The sequence below is a fragment of the Macaca fascicularis genome, chromosome 2 (genome assembly GCF_037993035.2).
Source record: "Macaca fascicularis isolate 582-1 chromosome 2, T2T-MFA8v1.1".
In the NCBI taxonomy this organism is placed as follows: domain Eukaryota; kingdom Metazoa; phylum Chordata; class Mammalia; order Primates; family Cercopithecidae; genus Macaca; species Macaca fascicularis.
In genome coordinates, this window is record NC_088376.1 from 128,508,088 (window position 1) to 128,520,000 (window position 11,913).

General features: G+C 38.7%; 1 protein-coding gene across 50 annotated transcripts in view; it reads right to left on the minus strand.

Annotated features, from left to right (window-relative positions):
- MAGI1 (membrane associated guanylate kinase, WW and PDZ domain containing 1) overlaps positions 1-11,913 on the minus strand; it is a 677,437-nt gene that overhangs the window by 73,914 nt on the left and 591,610 nt on the right. For all 50 annotated transcript variants that reach the window (XM_074032628.1, XM_074032621.1, XM_074032638.1 and 47 more), the window contains 3 exons: positions 10,851-10,943; positions 4,419-4,601; positions 3,239-3,859 (listed from right to left, as the gene is read on the minus strand). In XM_074032628.1, the coding sequence (XP_073888729.1) occupies positions 3,239-3,859; positions 4,419-4,601; positions 10,851-10,943 (897 nt within the window). The remainder of the gene's footprint in view (positions 1-3,238; positions 3,860-4,418; positions 4,602-10,850; positions 10,944-11,913) is intronic.

Here is an 11,913-nt window from a genome sequence, read left to right on the forward strand (position 1 = left end):
GGGGATGGACTAAAAACACTAAAAATGAAATGTATTAGATCTTGACAAGAACAAATGTCAAAAACAAGCTCTAGAGATTAGGAATTAAAATGGATGCTACAAACATAAAAGCCAGTTCTGTCCCAAAGTAAAAATGGCCCGTTCTTTAAAGCACAGAAAGCTACAACCTCATGACAGGAATGCCTGAGACTCGTGGAACAGTGTAGATGAGTTTATCAGTCATCTTACTAGCAGTTACAAAATAAATTAGATTCATTAGAAAGAATCGGTGAAGTGGTCATTTACGTTCTCATTCAACCTAGCTGTTGTCTTGTACCTTCATCAAGCCTCCTCATTACACCCCCGCTATATAGAAGAGATGATTAAACGTCAGCTCTGATTCAAGCAACTAATGTATGGCAGAAACAAATATATTTATATGCCTTCCAGAAAGATTAATAGTATCTGGCGCTAGCCTGCCAAGTGCAGATGTACAAACTTTCTATCCTATACATAAATCAAACACAAGACATATGGTGTATTTTAAAGACTGCTGATGTCACAGTGATTTTAAATTACTCATGTTCTGAAATAAACTATGTAGATGTTGATGAATATGGTGATATATTCTGGATTTTTCATATAAATGTTATAAAATGTAACAGCATTAATAAGAAGATGGCATTGGGAATTAAGAAGAGAGAATGCAAACATATTTAAAATCAAGGAGTATAGTCAGGCATGGCAGCTTATGCCTGTAATTCTAGCACTTCGGGAGGCCGAGGCAGGTGGATCCCTTGAGCACAGGAGTTCAAGACCAGCACGGGTAACATGGAGAAATAGTTTCTACTGAAAATACAAAAATCAGCCGGGAGTGGTGGCATGCACCTATAGTCTCAGCTACTTGGGGGGCTGAGGCAGGAAGATCACTTTAACCTAGGAGGTTGAGACTGCAGTGAGCTGAGATGGCACCACTGCACTCCAGCCTGGGTGACAAAGTGAGACCCTGCCTCAAAAAAAATAAAATAAAAAATAAAATCAAGGAGTATGTTTCTATAATCAGTTGTTTGCTGGCTTAGGCAAATTCATTACAATATGGTTCATTAAGTGTGTAAGTTAGTTGGCTATAATGAAACTTTATGTTTGGTGTCCTTAGAAGTGAATCTAAAGAGATAATAAACTTAACACATCAATAACAGAAATGAGAAAGCAGATAGATGAGTTTGGAGAACAAGGTGGTTTGTGTCTGTCAAATGAGCAGTGGCTGAAACAGAGGTGCACCTGATCTACCAAGAACCATTTGAAAGTTTCCAGGTTGTCAGTCACAGTATTAAGCAACTATACAAAAATCAGTGTCACTCAGTTAAGTGGGACAGAACATTGGACTGGAAACCACAGAGCCAGGGTGAACAGCTCAGAACTACTGTGGGGTGGCACCTTCCTACTTCACAGCAAAGTGACAAATATCAGAGGAGAGGTAGGTGCAGGTATGAAAGTGCTTTGTCTATCACTGATTCTTCTATAAGTGCCAGGTTTCACCATCACCATCATCATTATTGTCATAATCGTTCTTATACCCAAGTCATTTCCCACTACATACATCTTGGCTACTGTTTAAAACCAGTTCTCTGGGCAGTCAAGTGATCTAGGTACAAGAAGAGACTTGAAAATTAGTTAGTGGAAACGACATTTAGAAAAATAAAATTTGCACAGTGCCTTTTGTAACTGTCTAAGCCAGGCTCATTGAGCATTTCAATTCACGTAGATAGGTGCTCTGTATTTTGGGTTTCCTTCAAATGACCCCAGCCATTCTGATCGCAGAACACACAGATTCACGAAAACATGAGAATCGGGCTGCTGTGACACAAATGAACTCCTCAGTTGCAACAAACCAAAAGGAAATAAAAGTATGGTTCTTGATCTCTTTTCAAAAGGCCTGAATATGTTGTTCATGAAACAAATCATGGTGACAAGGATCAGGGAAACAGCTATTCTCAGGCCCACTGTGTGAAACTATCAGTCACGACTAATCACATATATGTACGTATTCCAAGAGCAAGGCATTTCAATATGGTGGAAAATATTGCTCAGTGTGAGGTCCTGTGTTTTCTGGTGAAGCAGAGGGTGGGATGTGGACTCAAGGAGAAAGGAGGAAGTTTAATGCCTCAAGATTTAGAATAACCCAGATCTCTGAGATCCTCAACTACTTCATTAAAATGTGAGCATGTTGAGGGAAGTGTTTAATATGATTAGCAGACCTCTTGTTTCTGCCAAATAGAAATAATCACACACCTATTCACTTAATACCTATTCATTCATAAATACCTAAAAGGAGTCAGGTGTTGTGTTAAATGCTGGGGACAACAGCTGTCCACATGCATACACGGGCCCTAGCTTTATGGAAATTTATATTCTCATGAAAGACAAACACTAAAAAATAAATAAAAGCATGAAATAATGCCTTGTGCTAAAAAGGTGATGATGATCAAGGTTACGAAGAAATGTGATCAAGATTATATGGAAGTGTTGGGAGCTACTTTAGAAAAAGTGATGGGAGAAGCCCTCTCTCAGAAGGAGACCTAAATGAGACTGAGCCAGCTGGGAAGAGCTGGGAAAGGACCATTCCAGGTAGAGGGGACAGTAAGTACAAAGGGCCTGAGGCAAGAAAAGGCTTGAAGCATTAAAGGAGTTCCATATAAGCAGCCAGTGTGGATAAAGCACCATCAGATGGAGGAGAGGAACATGAGACAAGTTTCGAGGAGTAATCACAGCCACATTTTGCAGGCTATGCAGGCCTAGTTCAGGAGGCTTAAAGGATACAGGCTATTATTACTATTTTTTATTTAAAAAGCACTTTTTAGAGAATGGGGTCTTACTATGTTGCCCAGTGTGGACTCACATGCCTGGGCTCAAGTGATCTTCCCATCTCAGCCTCTCAAGCAGCCAGGACTACAGGTAGGTACCACCACACCCAAGTTAGGTTTTTTAAATCTTAACGTTTTAAAAAGGCATAATCTGATTTCTGTTTTAAAGTACCACTCTAACTGCATATGTCTGCCATAATGTATAAACCATAATTTTTATGCGAAAGAGGTTAGTATTTGGAGAAATCAGTAGGCATTTTGAAGCATTTAAATAAAAACGAACTTAAAGGAATACACATTTAAAAAGCCCCCAGTGGTCATCTGAAGATGAGTAAGTTAAGCAATGAATTTGGGACTAAAAAAAAAAATTCAAAGAACAAAACAAACCTACTTACCTCCTCGTTGCACCAACAATGTGACCTCACTTCCCTTAGGACACTCAACCAGCATATCCACCACTTGGTTGTGAGTTAGGGCCTGCACGTTCTTCTTATTAACTTCCACTATGAGATCCCCTTCTTTCAGGCCTCGGCACCTTGGGCTGTCAACAATCTGTTTCACTCTTTGGCCACCCCCACCAGGACTGTCTGCGATAGTAAAACCAAAGCCCATTGGCCCTTTGACAATATGAACAGTTATGAGTTCTGGCTGAGTGGCTATGGAGGAAGCCAAAGAAACAGTGTCATTAGGATAACCATGCGAACTATTTGAAGTCACGTCCGCTGGGCTGCTTGGCCGGGCATCCTTCATGCCATTGACTTTGCCTGTTTTACTACTGTGGCTAGCTGGTGAATCATAGGTCTCTTGCCCATTCACAATAATTGGTTCTTTATCCAAAATAGCTACCGAGGTCACTAAACTTGTATTGGGGTCATCTGGATCAAAAGGCAATGGATAACCTCGGCAGAGTTCAAGGTCCACGCTGGCACCAATGGGGATGGACTGGAAGATCTTCACAACTTGAGCATGTGTGTGTCCCAAAACACAGGTGTCATTCACACTGACAATCACATCCCCTGTAGAAGGCAAGAGTGTGGGGGTTAAGAAAACAGCACCCATAAAATTGCCATCAGTATTATAATATATTCCACTAATATGAAACTGAACTGAAACTGCACATGGGTGTGATACTATAGGGCATAAACTGCTTCTATTACTAATTTTAACAGCTAATAAAGTGTTCTTTCAGCACCTAGTATCTTCCCTGCTAATGAGAATATAATAATCCCTGAAAGAACATTGGAGCTTTCTCCTAAAAAAAAATCTCACTGCAGAAATCCAAGTTTAGAATTCATTTATTTAAATGGGGATCTACATTTTTAGTAACTTATTGCTTTACTGTAGTCACACAGTTTCCCAAAGTTAAAATGACTTCACAGGTTTCAATCTGCCCCAAGGGATGAATTTATATAATGTGGAGACCGGGCTCATTCTCAAGGTGTTTAAAGGTATAAACATGTGCAATCATGACGCTGTCTGGTCTTGCTCAAACCAAACAATGTCATGATTGCACATCTTTATGTTCTGGGTTGGAGTCTCACCACACAGAACACACTAAGGCCATGTGGACGCTACCTGTTTCCATCTTGCCGTCCAATGCAGCAGGACCATCTAGGACCAAACTCTTGATCTGCAGAAACTCATCAGGTTCATCCCCTCCAACCACCGTGAAGCCAAAGCCACGACTGCTTTTCCGCAGCTTTGTGTGAATGAACTTGCCTTTCAACTCAGAAGGATTTCGTGTAAAAAAGGGTTTGCCTGGATTAAAATAAGAAAAGCATAAGGAATGTCACCATTGGTGAAAAGGAGAATTTAACAAGATTTGAGACAACATATAGATAATTCTTCAAGCTTATGCCCTAGAGCCTTTGGGCACATAGCATCTTAAGAAAGTCCTCTCTTAATCTGAGGAATAAGGATGTTCCTAGGCCCCAGTGTTGATGGAAGGAGGTAAAGCACAGAGTATGTCAACTCCAGGGTCCAAAAGCAGCTACAAGAGAGGGATGAAACTAGTCCCTGTCAGGTGACATACTTCTTGGTTTCCATTCATGCAGTTTGACAGGAACTGAGCTGCTACAAACCCCTTCACAGCAAATGGAACTGGTCTGTTTTATGTCTTTTGTTTTAATTTTATTTTGCTATATGGCTTCTGATGTGCTGCTTTGGGCCTGGCTTCCACTCGAAAAATCAACTGAACAAAAACTTTAGTTTTAATCAAACAGAAAATCCAGGCTGAAAATGCACAGATAATACCAGAAAACATATTAGAGTCACAAATAATAATTTGACAAAAATGTAGAATGACTATTTTCAAAATTAAGGGTCAATTCACTTTGAATTGAACTCCAAATTCAACTATTTTTCCTATTTATTTGCACCTTTTATTAAATTTATGAAATAGCCAACACATGTCTACGGCTAAGATTTACTGTTTAAAACAAGTTTAGGATATTTGTTTAAAAAACACAAACCAAAAAACAAAGAAACCCCACCAAAAAAAAAAAAAAATCCCTAAACTAAGTAGTTACTAACAGTAGCCATACAGCTCCGAATTCAGCTGTCTTATTTAAAATAAGTTAGGCTGGGCGTGGTTGCTCATGCCTGTAATCCTAGTACTTTGGGAGGCTGAGTCAGGTGGACCACTGAGGTCAGGAGTTCGAGACCCAGCTGGCCAACATGGTGAAATCCTGTTTCTACTTTAAAAAAAAAGAAAAAGAAAAAGAAAAAATATATATATATTAGCCAGATGAGGTGGCGGATGCCTGTAATGCCAGCTACTTGGGAAGCTGAGGCAGGAGAATCACTTGAACCCAGGAGGTAGAGGTTGCAGTGAGCTGAGATCATGCCATTGCACTCCAGCCTGGGCAACAAGAGTGAAACTCTGTCTCAAAAAAATAATAAAAATAAAAATAAAATAAATGTACAGATAGAGATATAGCTAAATTACTCCCAAACATGCTACCTAAGGTTTTATTACGTTTTCTTGATACATTCACAAATAACATTTTGAACATAAACCAAAACGTTTTCTTTTGGGTTTTACTAGGCACTTCTCTGTAATCGAGAAACTTATTGGAACTTCTCTGATTATCCCAACTAGTAGACCTAATTTCATGAGCAGCTTCTTTCATCTCTTCTAACTGTACTTACTTCTTATACCCTGTTCTTGCCACACATAGCTTCTCCATCTGCCCTGTTTCTTTTCTATTAAAAATGTTATCCAAAACAAAAAGAGAGAGAGAAAGAGGGAGAAATTAGTTCCCTACACCCCTTCACTAGGAGCCTGGCACCTAGGAAAGAAGTTATTTTTGGTTAGTTATATCTAAAAGGGCTTAAAAGGTCTCTGGGCATGCATACAATTTTTAATTGCATATTTTAAAAGTTTCTGGCTCCTGCAAAGAAGGCTCTTTTAAATGGCTGGCAATCGGAGGTCCTTTCGCTAACCTGCTCTCTAGCACAGTCCTAAAGCTTATTGGAAGCCTGACAAACTACAGCCCTGTCACAGTGGCTAAAGAAAGGCAGGACTTAGAAGGATTCGCCAGGCAAAGTCATCCGCTAAGGCATCGGGAGGGTGGTGTCACTAAGAGCTTTGGGGAGACAGCTGCCAAGGTAATTATCAGATGGAAATCGAGGTGAGGTAAGATAACCCCCAAAGTTTACTTTAGGGGGAGGAGGGTGAGTGGCCTACACTCTTGCAGCAGGTGCTGCTAGGGCATTCCAGGCGCCCTGAAGGGAAACACATTTCAGTTACGCAGAGACATCATCAACAGCCATTACTTTCGCAGCAAGACCTTCCCTAACCACCTTGCTAAAAATTGCAGCACCTCCAACATACATTCCCAATCCCTTTTCCCTGCTTTAGTTTTGTCCTTAGCATTTACCGCCTTCCAACAGAATATACATCTTACTTACAGTTTTGGTTTTCTTACTATCCCCCACTCCCATGCATGAGGGGCATTGATACGCAGGTACATAAAACCATTAGAATGTTAGCTCTATGAGGATTTTTGTATTTATATCCAGTATCTAGAATATTGTCTGGTACATTTTACGTGCTCCAAAAATGTTTGTTGAGTGAGTGAATGAATGAACAAATAAAAGCACATAGAAATGATATTTAACATGTCTTTGAGAAGGCTGAAAAGCGGTGTTTGGGTGTTGGAGCTTTTCACTCTTATTATAGGCTAAGTTAGAAAATGTGAAAATGTGCCTGGCAGTTTATCTAATTAAAAAAAATACATTAACATATTTTGTGCTGAGAATGTTAACTTAATAAAGACAAGAGCAGAGCTTTGAAATTATACAACTGACTTCCTTTTCCAATGTTTAACAAGGGAGGGAAGATCAGAGGGTTTCACATTTATGCACATTTTATTCCTTTTTACATAGGGGTGGATCATTAGTTAATGCAGCTTTTGGAAAGAAATGCTTTTCAACCCACAAGCAGTGGAATTTGGAGCTCTCAGCTGCAGCCCTGTGGTACATGTAATTTTCTAATATCCTAACCTCTGTTTACCAGTCACCAGTGGTAAGGCTTGGTTGTGTCTTACCTAGGGAAAATCACCTGGGTAGCTTTTTAAAATGTACCTATTTTCAGCTCCTTCCTTAGACTCACTGATCAGGATGTTCTGGGTCTTGCCCCGAAACTCTGCACCTGAATGAACCTTAGGTGCATGTTTCCCTGCCAGGCTGAGGGGAGGGGAAAGAAATGTCACTTCTTGACACTACTGTTTAAATACCCTAGACCAGTACTGTCTAATGGCACTTTCTGTGATGATGGAAATGTTCTGTGTCTGCACTGTCCAACATGGCAGCCACTAGTCACATGTAGCCACTGAGCCCTTGAAATATGGCTAGTGAGACTGAAAAACTGATTTTGTTTTATTTTTTAACTGTAATTTATTTAAATTTAAATGGCAACATGTAACCAGCGGCTTCCATACTGAACAACATAGATTTAGACTACACAAATGAGGTATCACACAAAAACCAAAACAGCCAAAAACCTTTCAACCAGAAGTTAAACTATTCCTCATGAATAGTGTTCAAATCTGTGCTCTGCTACTTAGTGGCTATATGGCCTTGGGCAAGTTACTAAACCTCTCTGCCAGAGTATCACAGACATAAATGGAGGTAATGATGATACCTATTTCATACGATAGTTGTGAGAAACAACCATGGCAGATAATGTAGGTAAAGTGCCTAGGAAGGTACTTGGCACATAATTAAGAGCTCAATAAATGAGTTATTGTTTTGAATGTGGTGGTGGTAGAGTGAGTGTGGTAGAGGGGTAGCTGCAAAAATCTCTCCAAGTATAAGCTTGAAGCTAGAGAGTTTTCATAAGAGCAAATCTCCAAATTATCACTTGCTGGGATTAGAAGTACACCCTTGATCGGGGAGAATTTAGTTGGCCTGTGAACTTGGCAAAATTACTACCAAACAATCTAACCAAATTAGCTATATGGCTTCTTCCTGACAGTCTGTCAACGCTAGATACTGCCCAAGATTAAACACTAGATGGCTAATCAAGACACTTAACCAGTAGGCAGGTAACCCAGACTTATAACCAATGAGGCTTAAGTCTAGGTTAATGTTTATTGAAATCACAACTTGGAGTCAAATGGTATGGATTTTAACTGGTTTCTTGGGTATCAGTTATATTCCAAAGATTATAAAGGTGCTTGAAAGGTGTGGATCAACAGAGAGACTACACAGTAGAAGGGTTGTAAGAATAAATGAGTCAATCCCAAGGAAAGTTCAATGAGCTTGAACATTCCCAGACACTGTTGAATGGTATTTAGAAGTGGGGCCTTTGGGAGGTGATTATACCATGAGAGTGGAGCCCACATGATGGGCTTATTCTTATAAGAAGAGGAAGAGGACTAGTCCTTTCTCTCTCTACTCTGCACCATGCGAGGACACGGTGAGAAAATGGCCGTCTGTAAACCAGGAAGTGGACCCTCATTGGACATTGGCTCTGCCAGCACTTTGATCTTCGACTTCCGACTCTCCAGAACTGATAGATAAATGTTCGTTGTTTAAGCCACCTAGTCTATGGCAACTTGTTATAGAAGCCTGAACGAAGGCACCAGTGGATGTCTTAGTCAATGATTAGATGACTAAGGAAATAAGGAAGAGATATAAGGAAGTAAGGAAGAAGAGAAAAAAAGAAAAAGAAAAAAAGGTTGAGTGAAAGAAAAGTAAGAATCTGAGATGAAGTGTCTAATACAGATAAATACCATCCCAATTCTTAGTTGGTGCAGTAAGCATTTGGCACCCAGAACCTGAACCTTTATAGCTTTAATTTACTTAATTTCTAAGATAGTTATGTAAGAAAGTCTGGTTGGCTATTCTATATGTATATGTGGATGGATGGATAGATAGATGGATGGATACTGTTTCACTCAATAATGTCATGAGAAATAGATACCAACGGATTATGCCTTGTTTGGGATTATCTCACAGTGAAAAAACAAAAAACAGAGAACTACAGTCTCTTGTCTCCATAGGATTTAAAGTCTAATGAGGAAACTATTTTTAAATAATAGCACATAAATGAACACTAGTTACAACGGTTAAATTTCATAAATGTGAAGTACAGGATGGTTAAGAGTAAACATGGTAGGGGAATCTAGCAAAGACCTGAGGTGAACAGGAGTTAGCAGAGTAAGAAGTAGGAGGAAAAGAAAACTGCAAATAGAAGGAACAGCCTCTGCAAAGGCTCAGAAGCGGTCCACAGTTTTGCTAGTTAAAAGAACTGAAAGGAGGCTAACTTACTGTGAGAGAGGGGAAGGTAAGAAGGCATGAGCTGACAGAAGGAATTTTATATTTACAAAAAACCCCACAAAACTGAGGAATCCACAGTCATACTGATATTAATCAACATATTATTATCTACTATATCCTATCTTTATTAAAGCCATTATCACCATTAAAAAGTATATTCATGCCTGAAATTATTTTACATAAATTGATATTAATTCTAATCTCATGACAATGTCAGCTAGCAGAGAAACAATTTCTTTCTTATGAAAATTATAATGAAGGAATTAAAATTTTAAAAATGAATTATTCTACTTATCATTTTATATCTAACACAATTAAATCTCTTTTAAAATGCAGAAAGGAAGGAAAATTTTATAGTATTTTTATTGCTTCTGTACCACAAACATTCCCCAACTCTGTCAAACATGATGCTTGTTTAAAAGAAAAAGAAAACTAAACACAAATATTTTCTATAATTTAAGAGTAATGAGGCCTGAAAGTTGCAAGGTTCTGGAACTTCCAATTTTCAAGAATAATCCTCTATAAAGGCCTCATCCTATGTGTGAATGTAAACAAACAAGATACATTGAAACGTTGTAAACATGCATAAATACCAAAACTGCAGCAAGAATAGGGAATGAGAACTGAAAACACAATATCAAACCATTTGCATTTATAGGAAAGTCTTAGACAAAACCTAATATGTTGGCTAGAATCTTGAAATATCTAATGCTGAGTTTCAGATTTATCTTTTTTAACATACTATTAAATATCTGTGATCTCTAAATCAGTGATTCCTATCTCTGGGATGGGTTTGCTCCCCAGAGACATCTGACAATGTCTGGGGACAATTTCCTTGTCACAATGAGAGGTGGGCTGTGTGCTACTGGCATCTAGTGGCCAGGGGACATCTCACAATGCCCAGGACAGCCCCACACAACAAAGATTTACTTACCCCAAAATGGCAATGGTGCTGACATTGAGAAACGTTGGTTTGAATGATCATTTAACAAGTAGTCTTTATTTTTAAAATATTACAAATAGTTGGAAAAAAATTATTCAGGAAGATTCCTAATTTTTCTTGACAAGTCTAACAATACATTTATCATTGCTTTTATTATTTATGGTTTTCACTATCAAAGGAATGACTTGGGGGTTACAAGATTGCACTTTTTAAAATACCTTTAAAAAATTAGATTTTGAGCTAAAACCATAACACAATTAGAAAAACAAGTACTTTACCCTGAAGTGGAGCTTCTCTGGCTGGCTCTGGATTGCTTGGCGGGTGGTTTGGAATAACAGGAGGCACAAGGGCTGAGTGATCTTCTGTCCATTCTATGAAAAAGAAAAGAAAGTTTCCTATTTTTCCTTCAAATGGCTCATTGACTTCCTTATGATTCCCCTTATTATTAATAATATCCAAAGCAATAAACCAAGGGCAGATAGCTTAGATTAAAAAGAAGTTGTTATCTGACCTCACTGTATGAAGCTCTTTTTTTCTTGTCTAAGACGTTTTAAGAAAGAAATATTATGATATAATGAATAAAAACTCCAGTTCTCTCTGGCTGGAAAGTCCAAAGTAACGTCAGTTAAAAACTGTCAGGAAAGATATACAGCCAACTAATGGCATGTGTATAAGGGAGAAATTTCTCTAATGTGATTGAGACATGAGCTGGGCTGCTGAGGCCAGCTTGGCTTAGGTAGAGAGGAAGATGAAGGTAGATTTCAGCAGATTGCTAATAGTGCTCTCTTCTGCTATCTCTGAAATCCAAATGAGACCGATTACAAATATTCCTGGGTCCTAATTGTAATCTTATTCCCCTTGGAAGGCCAGACATAACTCACAGTGAGTGACCCTTGAGATGGCACCCCAGAATCACTTCCAGCTCAGCTAACACTTTCAATTGTACATTCTCATTTGCAAACGGCACTTTCTAACCCTACCAAGTTTTATCAGCTCAGAAAAGATACATTAAAAAAATTCTTTTTAGACAAAAAATAACAGATGTTGATAAGGATGTGAAGAAAAGGGAATGCTTATACACCGTCAGTGAGAATGTAAATGACTGCACCCTCTACAGAACTACCATACAATCCAGCAATCCCACTACTGGGTATCTACCTGAAGAAAAAGAAATCATTCTATCAAAATGATACCTACACTTGCATGTTTACTGCAGCACTACTCACAATAGCAAAGATACACAATCAACCTAAGTGTCCATCAGTGGATGACTGGATAAAGAAAATGTGGTATGTATGCCATGGAACACTACTCAACCATAAAAAAGAGAATAAAATTTTA